At 38.3% G+C, this 18,405-nt stretch overlaps 2 protein-coding genes across 2 annotated transcripts in view; both read right to left on the reverse strand.

Annotated features, from left to right (window-relative positions):
• LOC113234241 (collagenase-like) overlaps window positions 1–7,753 on the reverse strand; it is a 31,756-nt gene extending 24,003 nt beyond the window's left edge. The window contains exon 1 of the mRNA XM_026469541.1: window positions 7,731–7,753. Coding sequence (XP_026325326.1) covers window positions 7,731–7,753 — 23 coding nt within the window. The remainder of the gene's footprint in view (window positions 1–7,730) is intronic.
• Window positions 7,754–8,399: 646 nt separating this feature from the next.
• On the reverse strand, window positions 8,400–15,183 carry LOC113234244 (collagenase-like). The gene is made up of 5 exons (XM_026469542.1): window positions 14,982–15,183; window positions 13,909–14,100; window positions 12,606–12,690; window positions 10,708–10,806; window positions 8,400–8,617 (listed from the first exon to the last, which is right to left on the reverse strand). The coding sequence occupies exons 1-5, from the start codon at window positions 15,162–15,164 to the stop codon at window positions 8,400–8,402; spliced, it is 777 nt and encodes a 258-aa protein (XP_026325327.1). The 5' UTR covers window positions 15,165–15,183.
• Window positions 15,184–18,405: the final 3,222 nt, after the last annotated feature.

The raw sequence follows: 18,405 nt of genomic DNA on the forward strand, positions 1-18,405 counted from the left end.
TCATATTTTAAGAAATTTGGTTACAGCGTGAAATCAAACTACATTTGTAACAAGCACAACTTTAACATGCAATTAGTTTCATCACGCCACTGCTCTAGAGTTGTACTCTGAAACGCGCTATCGTTTTGTTAACTTCGATAGTTTAAAGTCATCTCACATAATTGGAATTGTTAGTGCTTTCTGCCGCTGTAGCGTTTATACGGCACTGAATGGCACTGAATGGCACTGAACGGCACTGAACGGCACTGAACTGGTTGCTATCACGCCAGTGAGACATACTTTTGGGTCCATAACCCTATAAATTTACCCTTTTTGATATTAGAAAATATAAATACTATCTTTAGTCAAATAATTAAGTACCTCTCAATTTTCATTCTTTTTTTTTCAAATCAAAATCGGACATTTCTAATAACAAATAAATATTTTGTTGAATCTAGAGTGGCTTTGTGAATTGAAGTAAATTAATTTGCTCTTGGGTTAAATATTTCTGTCTTGTAACTAAAATACACTTTTGAGACGTTTTTTTACTATTATCAAGTAATTATTCTCTAGCGTCTATAGGGAGAGGATCGTTTTGTTGGATTTAATAAATTTGTCTTCATAAAAAGAATTTTGTCTTTTTCTAAGTAATCTGTTTTTACCGTGTAATAATAATGGCTATGTTTGCGACTACCACGAGCAACCGTCCGTCCCCGCTATTGGCGTAAAAATGCGTCGTATGCGGTACTACATATCTACATATTTATATTCTATGAAAACCACAGAACAATAAATACAGTACAACAAGTACTGTCACCTTGCCTATTTCTGCCGCCAAGCAGTAATGTCCGCATTACTGCGTTCCGGTTTTAAAGGGTAATGATAATTACAGTATCACTTTGTGCTTTAAATCGCAAAGACCTGAGGGGCACTGCCACTGCGCCCGTCACCCTGAGACAAAAGTTGACAAGTCCCACGTGCCTGTAATTTCACCATTATGTATATACAGATAAAGCAGTGTATGTAACAGTACATAATTAGGCTTTAAAGCACTCGTGAAATGTTTTAATAGACTCGTCTGTCGGCTCGTTTCATAAACACTCGCTCGTAATTTAATGCGTTTCATTATGAAACAGTCACATAAACTACTATTCTAAACTTTGACAAATATGCGTGTCAGTAGATGGCGTTGTGTGTTACAAACTAATTTATAAATTAGTGCTTCCTAATATGGGTAGATGGCGCTAATCTTAAACAAAATAAAAGAACAAAATATTGAATGAAATCAAAGAATACAACAACAACGCAAACAAAGAAAACGAAACATTGGTTTGTTTGAAATCGGCGTCATTTTTTTTGCATTGGATATTTATCCAAAATGGTACCTATAGGGTAGCATTTGCGAAGACTTCCTTCTTTGTATCCTCCATCCTCCTCCAACATGCGCACTTTGCTGCTGCCGTTTCTTTCACCGGCCAATGATTTGGCAACAAAAAAAAAACAATAGTCGAACCATCGAGTATATAACCAGAAATAGAGACGAAATGTCATTTAATTTGTTTGAAAACTATTCTGCCATATCATTACTGTGACTACTGCGCTCCGATTGGCTAGCCCGAGTTCGAAACAATTGGCGGGTGTCGTCAATTGTTTCACTGCAAATTTACCAATTTAACTTTGGCTTTGGGACGAAAATTGCAAAATTACATATTTAATATTTAATTACCGATGACATTTGATTCCGTTTGTTTTGTAGTTAGATGTTTTGCTGTTTTTCCCCACACGCACAGCACGCCATTGTTAGAGATATTATCTTTATTACAATAAATACAGAATATTTTTGGAGACGTACACACAGGTCAGTTGTTGGCGGCTTTCTATATTTTAGTGCATACGAGAGTTGATATTTATAAGCGATGTATCACTAATGAGGTATCAGGAATGTATGGCCATTATTTAGTCTCTATTTCTGGTTATACACTCGATGAGTCTAAACTATGACACTGAACTGTGTGACTGTGTGCATCAAAAAATGGCTAACTGGTGCGATTGTTTTTTTACGACTACTGAACCTGAGGATTTTTCCTCCTGTGGCGGCCGTATTAGAGCGTAGAGCTAGTATTCAACTGACATAATATTTTTTTGGTATTCTGCTCTTCAATGGTGAGTCGATGGCATGTCAATGACGTAGTCAAACATAAAAAAATACCTTTAGTTTGCTTTAAAGGAGATAAAAATAGGCAATATCGAACGTTAGTGATGGAATGAATGAATGCCATTCCAGTGACACTCTATTGAGACCTTAGACTATGGCAACCAAAGGACATGTTATGTTGACACGTTGACATATATGAATCAGACGTTATACGTCATTGATTTACAATTATATGGACGTCGGGTCCGCGCTAAAAAGTGTCCGAACTTATAGGGCGTTAAAATCGTATACAGAGCGTCACTCACGCTTTAGTCTTCGTTTGTTCGACTGACAGCGAAGTAAGCAAAATTAGACAGTACTGCGATGACATTACAATTTAAATCTAACGTTTTAGCTTTTTCATATTCTTTTACATGTCACTACGTTTAAATAGGTTGACTTGGGACATTTTTTTCGTGGTTTTTATATTAGACCCGTCGTCTATTTATTTGTAAGTCAATGTTATACGTATATGATTTCGAAATTGAAAACATAAACATGTTATTGTCTTTATTTAACTACTGCGTGCCGTCTTAAGCCAAAAGAGATATTACATTCATTGGTCTGTGCCAAACACGGGAATCGAAAATACGTAACGTCATCAAATGCCAACTGTGTTTATTTCGCCATACATTTGCATGTCGATAATGACTTGTCGATAGATTATGGAACAACACTAAAAAAAGCCGCCATTAGTAGCGTTCGTGCGTAGCGTTGTTAGCTTGTGGCATCACTGTACATTTACTCAAATATTTTGTACGCCCGTAAAAATATACATAATTTCATTAAGATAGAAGATATCCATAATAAAGTTCAAATTCAATGGTACCACGATTTCGTTTAACTAAAGTAAACGATTCTTTTATGGGGAACTGTATACGTTTTTACAATAAGATTCCGGAGCATATATTTTAGTTTTAATATTTAAATTTGTCATTTCCTAAGTTTAAAACTTACATTAAAGTAATTTTAATTGAAAAGTCATTACAAAATTGAAGAGTATGTTTTAGACAAAGGAGTATGGAAAGACAACAAAAGTCTAGATTCCACACAATTATGATTCAAAGTGTATCAAAAAGCACTTAAGTTGAAAAGAGCAATCCCTAGAGTTTCTTGCTCGTTCTTCTCAGTGAGGTCCGCGTAGTGAACGAGCAGTAGTTTAAAAAGTAGCTTAAAAAATGACGAACGAAAAATGATTATTTGATTTTGACGTTGATTTTGTTACATTTTTGTTAACCGACTTCAAAAAAGGAGGAGGTTCTCAATTCGTCTGTATGTTCTTTTTTTTTTGTATGTATGTTACGCGATAACTCCGGTATTTGTGAACCGATTTTCATGATTCTTTTTTTGTTGGAAAGGGGGTATTTCCATAGTGGTCCCATTTCATTTTGAAGAAAATCATCCACCTCGAAGGGTGGCTGTTCACGCATGAAGATTCATTTTTATAAATAGCGCCAATTAATTTAGGAGCAATTACTTTAATGGTTGATTTTGCTATTTCTCCAATTCAAGGCGTTTTTCTTTCAATATATTTTGAGTAGTGAGAACCGATTTTTATTATCTCCAGTGTCAAGTCCTGTATAGTGGCGAACTAGGGGATATTTCAATAAAACTTAGCAAATAGACGTAATTCCACGTACTTTTGAGGTCGGTTTTTTTAGTACTCTGTACTGAGATTATATACCATATATTTCGGTGAGTGTGCGCATGAGCACCAACAGGTCATCCCGCGCGCCCCCTTTTACCATCGGATATCCAGACGTAAGGCGGGATATCATTCATACTTGGTCGATATTCCTTTCAGGCGTACTAAGCGCATTTCATTATCTTTTATTATGCGCACAGCCCGGGAATGAAACTCCCTGCCTGCGACTGTATTTCCGAACTCATACAACCCGGGTATCTTTAAGGTATGACGACTGAACAGGTATCTTCTGGGCGAGCTCGTTCCATCGTAGATTCCATCTTTGCTCCAGAGCTAGGTAGCAAGTCCGTTTAATTAAAAAAAAAAGAAACGATAGTTTACTGTCTTTTTTTATGCAACGTTAGAGGCAAACGAGCAGACAAGCCGTAGTTTCGTAGCAGTAGAGCTGTGGCGATCCCACTACATAACTTACATATACTTATATAAACACTATATATATATATTCTAAAATTATAAATATATAGTACACATTACAAAACATAAATGTATAATAACTAATAAACGAGAATGCTATAATATATATTAGATAAATATATAATACACACATATATAATACGTAAATATATAATACATACTACAATAAATAAACACTAACTACAGAACACAACTATACTAAACTAAGTAATAAAAACACGGATGCACTTACCTGCACGACGTATCGGATGAAGACACTGGAGTCGCGCACTGCGATGCAAGAACAATGGGTTACGTCACTCACCTGCGCCGACGAATCGAACCATCTTGCTGCCAACCAAACCAGTCTAAATCACTCGCGGACACAGTGCGCACGTCGCTTGCTTTTATGTTTGGTACCGCATTCTTACGCTTTTACTTGCTTTGTAAATACATAACGCATTAAATACCTACAGAGCTTTTTGTGAAAGAGTTGCAGGGAAGTACTGCCATGCTGCCACCTTACCTATTTCTGCCGCCAAGCACTGATGTGAGTGTTAATATTCCTGGTGTGGAAATTACAGGCACAAGCGACTTGTCAATGCGTGTCTCTGAGTGGCAGGCGCAGCGGCAGTGTCCCTCATCATATCAGTGTATCATAATTATAAAAAAAGCGACCTCAAAAGGTCGTGGAATTACATTTATTTGCCAAGTTTTATTAAGATCGTTTACCGGAAAGTGCGCGGAACCAGATTAACCCTCTAGTTTGCCACCCTTAGAGGTGGAACATTTTCACAAATTTAAATGGGATCAATACTAAAGTACTCTTGCCAACAAAAAAAAAAAATCACCAAGACCGGTTCACAGAGTTATCGCGTAACATCCGTACAAAAAAAATTCAGTCGAATCCTTTATTTGAAGTCGGTTAAAAAGGTGAAATAAAAAGCTTTGCGGATGACAAATGGCGTTTACTATAACAACGACAGCTCTTAAATCTAAAACAGAAAGAGCGTTAGTCCTGTTTCTTGCAATATTACTGGTAAGCTGGTAGCACTGTCTACGGAGAATAATAAGTTCTTTAGTTTGTACCTATATGTTCTTCTAGAAATTTCATATAAGATGTCACCCTTACGAATCCTGTGGGGTTCCGTTGCTCGCAATACTTTGTGCCGAATGTGGCGACGCCAATCTGAAAGTTTTCATTATTTTATCTTATCACATGTCATCTAATTAATTTGATTTAAGTATAAAATGTAAAACGGAAATTCAAAACTATTTAAACAACATCTTTAATTCGGTTACCTATCAGTAGTCGAAATGACATTTTCCAGAAACAACGTTTGCTCGAATTTTCATAACCTCGAAAGTAATTTTGAGAGGAAAATGTTTTTTCTTTAAAACTTAAGTTAGTCTTTTTTTTACCCAGAGACATACCCCGCTCCCGGGGGAGACGCGAGGCTATGTTATATTATTGTTCTCCTCTCTAAGAAGAGAGGCCTACCCACTAAAACTCCGGGGGTGTTCCTCCACATACCCTGTGGCGGGAACGCGGGGACGCGTCTGCATTCTTCCGCGAAAAACCTATCCTAACCGAACCTAATCGTGTGTTTGCGGTAAACATCCAACATATCCTGAAAGAACAACTGTTTCATTATAATTCGGTTTTCGGTGTAATGAAAATTCGAACAAACGTTACGTCGGAAAAAAATTCGAGGTTACCGTTTAATTCAAACTCATTTACAAAATTATGCTAATTGGTGACAAAAGTAAAATTATGACAACAGTAAACTGTCGTAGAAAAGATAACAAAGCGAAGGTTTCTCAGGGCCAGTCAGTCATATACCTTTTGATTTGTTCGTTTGCAATAAATTGTATAGACGGCATTTGTTTGAATTTTTAATACTGAGTCAGCTTCTTTGCGATTTTATTATATGTTATTGTATACATATTATAATCAACGCCTGAACTTGAGAATAAACCTTGACGAAAATGTAATAGCCGCCATCTGTTGGCCATTTCGAATATTATTATAATCGCATTGCGGGTTTACTTGGTACCATATATTTATTTACTTACATTTCCATAACACAAGTGCTTTGGTTACTTATTTGGAATCAGAACAACATACATGATTTTGTTTAATAAATACCTTATAATTTGTAGTCTATGCTGCCATCCACTAACTAAAACGCGGCTATGTGAAAAAAGCATCTTGGAGTTATCATAAAATACCTACCATGAGTCAGTTTTAGAAAATTGGCTATGCGTCATTAGGGTAAGTTCCGATACATCGAACACGATAACATTAACTGTTTTTAAAAGATAATTTTGAGCTCTATGTTATGCTATTTAAAACAAATATTTCCTCTTGTCACTTAGCCACGTTTTAGTCTGTGGACGGCAGTGTGTCAATGGCACCCGCGCAGTGGCGGATTTGCCCTAAGGCCCTGGGTTAGGATTTTAGGGGCGGCCAATCGTGCCAAAAGTTCACTGATGATAACAACAAAACTCAAAGTACCTAAATATTCTAAAGGCTCACGCACATTATGGCGGGCCGCACTGCACCGCGTCGTGTAACAATAATCTTTACATATCTATAATATAATGTCACTACATCATTACATATTATCACTACCGCGTCTGTCTGTCTGATCGCGACAAACTTGAAAACTACTGAACAGATTTTATGCGGGAAGGGCACTATGACCTGTGCGAGCGAGCCCTCACAGGGACCATCTAAGTCAGATCCTAACCCCGGATCAGCACGTTTGCACGTGCTTCATCCGGTTCTCTGTAAGCCTAGTGCCTTAGGTGAGCTGCCCCGGGTGCACGTACAGCACCCTCCCTATTTTCCAAATAGGTACCGGAGCTGTAGGCACGCTCACTTCCCGTCGCGCTCTGCACGACTGACGGTTGCCACCGCTGAGCAGTCAACTCTAAGTCCACTACCAAATCTCCTCGTTGGTGACGGAGCTGTAAGGCACGCTCACTTTCCGACGCCGAATGAACGGCGTCTCTCCAGTTCCCAAATTCCTACGCGGCCGGAGGGACCGGAAGATGTCTAGCTCATCCCCTAATAGCTCTCCGGGCTAGTACCGGAGATACCAAGTGGCAGAGTCCTGCGACAATGTCCGGAATAGCCACCGACCAACTAACTGCTAACTGCGCGCGGGACGAACGCCCCGGCCACACCCTACCGGGGCAGACGAACGTGTTCGTCCCTGCAGCTAACGACAAACCCCGGCGAGTCCATACCCAAGTCCGAGTCCGCCAGAGATGCCCGTGAAGACGTATAACTGGCGAAGGGGTTGACCCGGACGCCCGCCGTACCCTGGTCTTGCCGTCGAGCCCGTAGTCTCTACAGAAAACCCTATCTCTCGTGTCAGTAGATAGGGACAAGACAGAGTGACAAGCTCCATTTCTTTCTACGTTAGTTTTGATTATAGTGACCCTCCTTACCTCTCCTGATACGGGAAGGGCATTATGACCTGTGCGCGCACAGGAACCTTACAAGTTCAGGTTCTGACCCCAGATCAGCCAGTGCACAGGGTTGTCACAGACCTCTGTAACTTGACTTCATCCGGTTCTTCGAGAGGCTAGTGCCTCGGGTGCGCCGCCCCGGGTGCATGTCCAGTATCCTCCCTATTTTCCAGATAGGTACCGGAACTGTAGGCGCGCTCACTTCCCGTTGCGCATTGCACAACTAGCGGTTGCCACCGCTAAGCCGTCGACTCTGAGTCCACTACCAAATCTCCTCATTGGTGGCGGACCTGTAAGGCACGCTCACTTCCAGACGCCGAAAAACGACTTCTCTCCAGTTCCCAATAACCTAAACGGTTGGAGGGACCGGAGGATATCATAGCTAAGACAGAGTGACAGTGAAATTCATTATGTTGTCTACCAGTATATGATGAGTGCTGACAAAGGGTCGGCTGGTACTGATTACATTGCCTGCGACCTAGGGCGGCCAGGACTGCAAATCAGCCACTGCACCCGCGATATAAGATTTCCCCAGTGCAAGGTTATGAGTATATGTTTAAAAATAATATCCTCTGCCTTTTCGTTCTCCGGTTTACGCTGGCACTAATTGGTGTAGATTTAGAGTATTACATTTACATTATCATGATTTTAATTTATCACCAATGTACTTGCCAAAATCGATTTGTTTTTCCTGATAACAGTCATCGCAGATCCGGAATCTCCAGGACACGTGGTCCCGGTGGAAGATTGCGCACAGACGACACGTTCGTTCACAGACTTCCCAAGGTACGCTGCTTGACATCGGTGGTTGTCGATTACTTGCACCGTTTTGTGATGAAGCGTTTGTCCTTTACCGATAGTTTGATCTGAAAACATCTTTATATCACAGATGGTGTTACGGCAAAAGACCTGCCACAAGCACATAGAAAAATTCCTAAGGTCGTTATGGTCCGGTCCGGTAATATTTTTGTATTAATAATTATAAGGAATAATTTCACAAAAAAATAATTGAATATCATGGTGGTGAAACATCTGTAGCTGCAAGTCATCCACACACCCGCCGCGCTGAACGCATCGGCGTGCACTGAACGGCGAGAGCGCGGCGGGTCCTATTTATGCCTTCGCGCGCAGCCGCGCCGTAACATCTCTATATACTACTTACTCACTTAGACTTGTACTATTCTTAAGATATACAAAAGTATATAAGTAGTAACATTCGTTGAATAAATGTCGAGCTACAGCAAGCCACACCAAGCTAGCAAGCCACAGCAATAGCCTTCGATACCTGAACAACCAGTGTTTTATTTGCCTACCAGCAGCTACACAACAGGCTCCTAAACATCCATTCAATAAAATTTAATTACAATTATTAAAACGACATCTCTAATCAGCGGCTGGTAGCTGCAAAGCATCGAGTATATAACCAGAAAAAAAAAATAAAAAAATCCGAATTCGAAACAATTGACGGTTGTCGTCAACTGTTTAACTTAAAATCGACCAGTTTAACTTGAGCTTTGCTATAATGGACGATAAATTACGGATGAAACGTGATACCGTTTGTTTTGTAATTAGATGTTTTGCTGTTCCTCCCCACACCACCGAATGGAACAGCATGCCATTGTTAGAGACGCCATTGTTATCTTTATTACAATAAATATAGAATATTTTTGAAATATACGGAGACGTACACACTGGTCAGTTGTTGACGCTGTACTATTTCAGCTTTCTAATTTGTGATTTCAGCGCAAACGAGAGTTGATATTTAAAAGTGAAATAAGTCCCATTTTCCAGATGAGTTGTCAGGGTTGGATGGCCCTTATTTCGTTTCTATTTCTGGTTATATACTCGATGCTGTAAAGGTACCTCGCTGAGTGAAGAAAACTTTCATAGATGCCGCCGTCTAAAAGTCGTTAAAAACCAAAAACAAATATCTGCAAGAAGCACTTGGAAAAACTCGTTCCGAGGCTTAGTTGGCATAGCGTCTGGCTTGGATTGTTGGGAGACGTTGGTTCGAATTCAACCGGATCGAAGTGGATTTTTTTCAGTCTTTGTTTAATAATTATAACCCTTTATATTTTATTTTTATTGAATTTCATACTCAATGTTTTTGCTACAATGATATTTATCTATTATTTTTGTGAAAATACTTCACAATACGTTCACGTCTCGTCATTGAACATTATTTACTTGTGTTGAGGTGTATTGGCCACGGAAGAAAAAAAACAATGGAAGTCCTTATGCCTCGATTACTATGAGAACCGATGCGCCAAAACTCACACATTTTTAATTTGAAACACGACAAAATCTTGATATTGATTGTTCGTAGTTTCAAATTTAAAAAGAAATAACAAATTCTCTATTGTTAATACATATAATTTAAACTTTACCCTTTTGGCATACCTTTGAAAGTTCATCACTATCAATACCTATTATTACTTACGACGTTTAGATATTATATTGAAATTTCAATCAATGTGCTGCCATCTAGCGGTTCATTGCTGAACGACGTCGAATTGGAGTAAAAAATTTAGTTCTCCATTAAGCCACCATATTGCAGGGGTGTAAGCTTTACTTTCGTTTCTTATAACAAAAAAAATTTCGATAAACAAAAAAACATAAAATTTATTAAAATAAAAGTTTTTGATGATATGAAATACCACCACTTTCGTTTTCGCTTTCGTTTTTAGGCACTTTTCTTGGATTTTAGAAAATTTGCACGAAAGAATGACACAACCATACCATACAAAGCGAAAATGGCGGAGCTCACATAGGTCTCGAAAAACCTATGTCCTCATCAGCTCACTCCGCCATTTTGTATTTATTGTTCTGTGGATAGGATCATAGGATCTGGGAATACATTTATAAGTAAATAGAGTAATGAATCAATGGCCAGTACTTCTGTTGCATTGTTCACTAGAAAAGCATCTCGTTTCTTCAATGTCAGCTTAAAACATACCTTCTGTTTGTCTTCCATATCCAACGATCACAGCTTTAGCATCCACAAAGCTCTCCTTCAGCATTGAACCGTACGGCAAGTCCACTTTCTGTATGTTCTCTGAAAAAGCAATTACTTAATAAGTAAATACCTAAGTGCGCATTTGACCTCCATCTCACCAGATGGAAAGCGACGATGAAGTGGAAGATGTAGCATGCACATTTAAATAGTGCCTACTCACTCTCGCATTGAAAAGGCCCAAGTTATAGCGTTCGGGGAACAAGACGTCTGCAGACAGAGAATTCCACTAATTTGCTATTTTTAACCGACTTCAAAAAAGGAGGAGGTTCTCAATTCGACTGTATGTTCTTTTTTTTGTATGTATGTTACGCGATAACTCCGGTATTTGTGAACCGATTTTCATGATTCTTTTTTTGTTGGAAAGAGGGTATAATAATGGTCCCATTTCATTTTGAAGAAAATCATCCACCTCGAAGGGCGGCTGTTCACGCATGAAGATTCATTTTTATAAATAGCGCCTAACTTTAATTTAGGAGCAATTACTTTAATGGTTGATTTAGCTATTTCTCCAATTCAAGGCGTTTTTCTCTCGGTATACTTTGAGTAGTGTCGTAGTGAGAACCTATTTTTATTATCTCCAGCGTCAAGTCCTGTATAGTGGAGAACTAGGGGATATTTCAATAAAACTTAGCAAATAGATGTAATTCCACGTACTTTTGAGGTTGGTTTTTTTAGTACTCTGTACTGAGATTATGCCATATGAATTTCGCGAAACGCATTGTGCGAATCTTTGGAATATGTATATTCGTGACCTGAACGTCGCCGTGGTTGTTGTGTTCGAAATTTCGGGTCAATTCTAGTCAACTTCGCTAACAATTAACTCATCTTCATCATCATATCAGACGGAGACGACCACTGCTGAACATAGGCCTCCCTCAAAGATTGCCAGACTAGGCGGTCGGACGCTATGTGCGCCAGTCTAGTAGAGGGTCGTCCCACTAAACGCCTTTTAGTTCATAGTCTCCATTCGAGAACCTTCCTGCCCCAACGGCCGTCAGTTCTACGAGCTATGTGCCTTGCCCACTGCTACTTCATCTTGGAAATCCTTTGGGCTATGTCGGTGATTTTCGTTCTTGTACGGATCTCCTCATTTCTGTTTCGATCACGTAGAGAAATACTTTAGTTACTTCCATAGTATAATATCCTACGGGATTCTCGTGTGGGGTAAAGCGGCAGATATTCAAACCATATTTGTATTGCAAAAACGAGATTCGTCCTGTGTACCGTTCTAGGTTCCCAGGTTTCTCTCAGATAAAAGTTTAAGGAGACTGGTATCATGACTGTGGCATCACAGTACATTTACTCAAATATTTTATATGCCCGAAAAAATTTACATAATTTCAGTAAGAAAGAAGATATCCATAATGTTAACCTTACAGCTAAATACAAACTCATGTTACCACGATTTCGTTTAACCAAGTTAAACGACTCTTTTATGGGGAACTGTATACGTTTTTACAATAAGATTCCGGAGAATATATTAAGATTATCATTTCCTAAGCTTCAAAACTACATTAAAAATATTTTGATTCAAAAGTCATATTACAAAATTGAAGACTACGTGTTAGAGAAAATGTATGAAAAGACGACATGGTTCCAGATTTCACACAAATTTGATTCAAAGTGTATTCCATAGCATTTAAGTTTATTTGAAAAGAGCAATCCCTAGAGTTTCTTGCTCGCTCTTCTCAGGGAGGTCAGCGTAGTGAACGAGCAGTAGCTTAAATGTGATGTTTTCAAGTGTAAATCTATTTTACCTATGGAATAAATGATTCTTAGACTTTGACCTGACCGTGCCATGTAGTGGAACGTAAATATACTGTGGAATAGGTACTCACTGGTAAATTCCAGCTTTGTGTCGAGCTTAATGACGGCTATGTCGTTCCTTAGTTTATTGTAATTGTTTTGGAAATAGGGATGAAGCTGAAATTAGTAAAATATGAATATCTTGGTTGTTTACTAAATGATAATCTTATTTTAGGTGTATGGGGAGAACAGCAATTCTGTCCTTACAGGATGTTACCTCGCGTAGGCTCAGCATGAACCTGCAGATCGCCTTAACCTAACGGCATCTAGTATGAAATGGAGACGGAATGTCATTTAATTTGTTTGAAAACTATTCTGCCTTATCATTACTGTGACAACTGCGCTCCGATTGGCCAGCCCGAGTTCGAAACAATTGACGGGTGTCGTCAACTGTTCAAATCGACCAGACCAGAACTTGAGCTTTGCTATAATGGACGAAAATTGTAAAATTACAATATTTAATTATCGATGAAATTTGATTCCGTTAGTTTTGTAATTAGATGTTTTGCAATTTTTCCCCCACATCGCCGAATGGAACAACACGCCATTGTTAGAGATATTATCTTTATTATAATAAATACAGAATATTTTTGGAATATACGAAGACGTACACACAGGTCAGTAGTTGGCGCTGTACTATTTCAGCTTTCTAATTTACGACTTCAGTGCAAACGAGAGTTGATTTTTAAAAGTAATATAAGGCCCATTTGCCTGATGATAAGCGACTTTTCGGAGTGGTTGTTGGTATTAAAAATGTTATCAGTTTAATAGTAATGTTGTTTAATTGTAAATAGAAAATGTAAAATAAAATACTGTAAATGTTTTAAATTTGTTAATGTTGAAAGTTAATAATGAAAATTTCTTTTTATAATATGAAGGGACGGGACGAACAAGTCGTGCGCCTGATGGTAAGCGACACGCCTGTCCATAACAGTTGCAGTGCCACTCAGAGCTTTAAATTGCAAAGATCTGAGGGGTACTGCCACTGCGCCTGTCACCCTGAGACATAAGTTGACAAGTTTTTAGTAGCAGTAGAGCTCCTTGTGAAAGAGTTCGTCCAGGGAACTACTGCCACCTTACCTATTTCTGCCGCCAAGCAGTAATGTCAGCATTACTGTGTTCCGGTTTTGAAGGGTAAGGGTGCTGGTGAAATTACAGGCACACGGGACTTGGCAATTCATGTCGCTTACTTACGCACGACTTGTTCGCACCGTCACTTGATTTTATAAAAAAAAGTCCCACGTGCCGAAACCGGAACGTAGTAATGCTATTACTGCTTGCCAGGTTACGGTGGCAGTACTTTTTTAAAGCTTCTTACATTATTGGAACACTTACAACAACTTTGTTAGTCTTAATTCTCGTTCCTCCCTTGAATAAAGTTAGGGATCCAAGTACAACGGTCAGCTCCTTGGCTTCGTCTTTATCGTCCTTCCAACAATGTCCAGCTGTGACAAGTCGATCTCTGGATATAAGTGTCGCACCCCCGATCGATGTGTGACCGTTTTTCAGCTTTATTATCAGTCCTGCCTGAAAATTTTATACACTCAGTTCAATATAATAGAATAAGCCTTATACATTTTTCATCACACTTGCTCGTAAGCAGTGTCATAACATGCCGGCAAAGTCGGCTGTAATGTGCTGAATTACGCCCACGGGCTTTTTATTACCGCCTTATGGCAGTAATTGTTTCATATTTTTAATTGTACTGTGCTGTGAAAACTGGAAGTGACAGAGGTACGTGCCCTGTAATGCAACCCTGTGCACTGGCTGATCTGGGGTCAGAGCCTGAACTTATAAGGTTCCTGTGGGCGCACAGGTTATATTGCCCGTCTCGTATTCCCTAAGGGTCGATAGGTAGGGTCACTATAACAAAACTAATGTAGAAAGATATGGGGCTGTCTCCCATAAGGCTGAAGGGTTGTAACCCTAACTAGCCGTGAACAGGTTCACGGCAAAGAAACGGGAAACTTCCGGTCCACAAAATTTATTAAAGACGTAAAGTTTAAAGAAAGGCTGTAACAATATAAAGGTAAATGTAAAAAAAACAGGTTTAACGGTATAAAACACTCCCTACGCTTTATTATTAAGGCACTTACCCCTAAATGGGCCGAGAAACTGAATTACAGAAATAGATACATGAAGGGTGTGGACTTATAAATTATTACACATGATTAGCTTATTAACAGCTCTGACTGTTGTGGAGGTCGAGCTGGGAGTGACCGTGGTACGAAAGCAACATGAGAAAGTGAAGGAAGATAGAACAATTCAAATGTAAAATTTAAATACAAGTAAAATAAAAAAAATGATAAGATACAAGAGGTGAAATGACGGTGTAAGGAGGTCACACCGTCACAAGGTTATATTCTGAAATACATATGGATTTGAAAAGCAACAGAAGTGGTACTTACGGCATAAGGAAAGTCTTCGATAGTAATCTGTCTTTCTCTAACGGTTCTTGAATAAGATATTCGTCTGGTTTCCTCTTGCTTAATTTGTCTAGCCTTAGGAATGCCTACCTTTTCATGGTAGTAAATTATACTATCCAAGTCGATAGACCCGTCAAAAGCTTTTGTTTTTCTTTTGCGTTTCATTAATTTGTAACTCTTTTTAGGCTTGTTAATTTCGTCTTTTAGTTTGGAAGTAGGGTTGTATTGAATGTCTACTTGAAAATTTGTATACGATTGTTTAGTTTTAGTATTACGATTCAAATTCCATTTTTCTTCTTGTGTAGTTATGAGAGTTTTTCTTTTTTTGTTAAATACTGCGCCTCCTTTGTTATTTGTTTCTATTTCAAAATCATCTAATTTGTATTGGTAAAAAGAATTAATAAATACTGATGTTCTTTTATTGTCTTGGTTCTTAATGTCTCCTTCTCGGAGTAAATTTACAATTGCATCATCGTCTATGTCATATGTTGAATCCCAAAAATCCTCTGGATCTTTTGACACTTCTGTATAAAATGTATCCGGTTTGTTTTTCATGACAGTACTTTGGCTCGACGCGACTAAAGTAAGGGTTGTTAAATAGTTCTTTATAAAATGATAATACATTGTTATTTTATTTGTTCCTGTGATTTTGGTTCAAACTTAGAATCATAACGTATACTTTTGGTTTGGGAATTGAAATAGATATTAAAATTTAATGACTACGATGGAAAATCTGGAAAAAAGAATCGTACTGTTTTACATGGGTCTCAAATATATTCCTCATTAATCCTATGCCTTATCTATTATACATTTTTAAAATATTAATGTAATTAATGAACGGAAGGAAGTAAGAATTAGAGATGTGTCAAACCGAAAATGTAGATTTAAGACTTCGTAATCATTTGCTAAATGATTGTCACTAATTACCACGTGTTTCTTACCACATGGAATCTGTTTAGTAGCAGTAGAGCTCCTTGTGAAAAAATTCGTCCAGGAGAGCACTGCCACCTTATCTATTTCTGCAGTAATGTTAGCAATACTGTGTTCCGGTTTTGAAGGGTAAGGGTGCTGGTGAATTACGGGCACATGAGACGTGTCAACTTATGTCTCAGGGTGACGGGCGCAGTGACAGTGCCCTTCAGATCCTTGCGATTTAAAGGTCTGAGTGACATTGCAATTGTTATGAACAGGCGTGTAGCTCGTTTTGACGCATTATGCCAGAAACGCAAACTGCCAAACGGGCAGAATGCCAAATGTTACTGACAAGAACGGGCATTCCTCCTCCTGACGCACGAAGTAATGTCCAGTGGTCGTCAAGTAAAGTGGACGTCATTCGACTGAAATAATGATTATAATGAAGCGACGTTCTGATGTTGTATTAATTTGTTAAAAACAAAATGTAGTTTCCTCTAACTACTAAACAACTGATCTTTGTATCGTAAAGAAACTTGCTAACTTTACAGTTTCAATCAGGCGCACGACTTGTTCGTCCCGTCTTTTAATATTATAAAAAAAGGGTCCGGTTCATTTCAAAATATGATTTTATGCGTAACGTGTATTGCACTGAAAAGGGCCCAACTCAGCAAATACTGCGGCGGAGCCACAGCGCTCGTTTTCTGTGGACCCTTCTTGAAGTGGCCGATTTAAAAATAAAAATTATAAATAAAATTAAAAGGAAAATGAAAAATTGTAGACGCGCGTTAAAATAGGTATAAATAACAACGTATAAATAACTCAATTTGATTAGAAAAATAAAATTGTCACTATATCTTTATGTATTTTATGTTTCTCTTTCCGTGATACAAATCAAATTTCTTTAGGCGTATTTTGCTGTATTAAAATGTGCTCTCTGAGTTTAATTTTAATTTTAATTTATAACTGCCTCCGTGGCCGAACGGTTACTGCGAAAATAATAATAAAAACAAAAATGGTTCAACTACGTCTCAAGTAATAGGAGGTAGTCGTCTACAGCGAAAGAGGGTACACACATATCTGTTCTTAAAGCTGTCATGTGCCTCTGGCCAGTCAACCCGTGACCATGGAGTGTGTAAAAGAAATATCTTGACAATAGAAAAAAATCATAACGTGGTAAGAAATCTGTAGTGAATTAGTGATAATTAGGGCCCGGATTAATATTTAATTGCATATTTTTTATTTCAATAATTGACATTCTTATTTATTATTTATTTATTTAATAGTTTATTGTACAGGAAAAATACAACAAGTCACAAAGAATACAAGCGAAATTAAAAACAAAAGGTTCTGCTTATTTCTAATAGAAATTTCTTCCTGCAGACCTAAACACAGGACACTATAACTAAAAGAACGGGCATATGTGCACAACAAAACAAGAAAAAAAAATAGTAATATAAAAATATTAAATGGTTTTAAATCATATAAATACTTAGATAAATACATATTTTATAATATAATACCTAAGATATGGATGGAATAGTAGATAAATAATGCTCTTTAACTCTCACTTTAAAAATAGCTAACGATTTACTTTCGTGAACAGTAATAGGAAGTGCATTCCAAAGTCTGACCGCATGAACAGTGAAGGAGTGAGAATAGAAACCGGAATTGAACCATGGAAAGATAACTGGGACCTAACAAGAGAGCGACAGGGTTTATCCTGGGAGCTAAGGAAGCTGAAACGCTCTTTCAGGTACCCGGGAGACACAGGGTTATGTAAAATATTGTAAAGAATGGAGACAATATGCAAATTCCTGCGGAGACGGATGGGAAGCCATTTGAGCTGACTGCGGAAAGGTTAAATTCGGTCATATTTACAAAGCCCAAAGATGAACCTTATACATAGGTTTTGCAGTCGTTCAAGCTTATTTAGCAGTTCTTCAGTAGCATCCAAATAGCAGGAATCAGCATAGTCTAAGAAGGGCAAAATAAGTGTTTGGACTAAACATATTTTGGTTTTTAAAGGTAAATAGTTTTGGAGGCGCTTAAGTGAGTGCAAGGAGAAATGGACTTTACGACTGACTTCATTAATATGTGGAGTCCAAACCAAATTACAATCTAAAAGCAAGCCAAGATTAGTTGCAGTAGAAGCATAAGCAATAGGCGTGGAATTATACGCTATAGGTGGGACAGAATCTAGATGCAATGTGCCACGCATATACCTACTTCCCACAATCATAGCCTGTGACTTTTTGGGATTCACCAACAAACCAAAACACTCAGCCCAATGAGCGATGCATCGTAAATCAGCATTAACCGCTTCAACGGCTGCAACGACATCAGACGCTTTAAAACTGCGGTATAGCTGCAAATCGTCAGCATAGAGATGAAAGTTTGAAGACAGCACAAAAGTGACAGAATTGATGAAAACAGAGAAAAGGAGAGGGGAAAGAACACCACCCTGAGGAACGCCAGCAACTAAGTCACACCA

This window comes from Hyposmocoma kahamanoa, unplaced genomic scaffold (assembly GCF_003589595.1).
Source record: "Hyposmocoma kahamanoa isolate Upper Pololo Valley unplaced genomic scaffold, ASM358959v1 82, whole genome shotgun sequence".
In the NCBI taxonomy this organism is placed as follows: domain Eukaryota; kingdom Metazoa; phylum Arthropoda; class Insecta; order Lepidoptera; family Cosmopterigidae; genus Hyposmocoma; species Hyposmocoma kahamanoa.

Excerpts from the sequence above, each read along its gene's own strand:
- LOC113234244 (XM_026469542.1), bottom strand. The coding sequence starts at position 15,164 with ATGAAACGCAAAAGAAAAACAAAAGCTTTTGACGGGTCTATCGACTTG. Across the intron at positions 14,101-14,981 it reads TCGAAGACTTTCCTTATGCC|GCAGGACTGATAATAAAGCT; the intron begins GTAAGTACCACT and ends TAAAATTTTCAG. Across the intron at positions 12,691-13,908 it reads TTAAGACTAACAAAGTTGTT|CTTCATCCCTATTTCCAAAA; the intron begins GTAAGTGTTCCA and ends TACTAATTTCAG.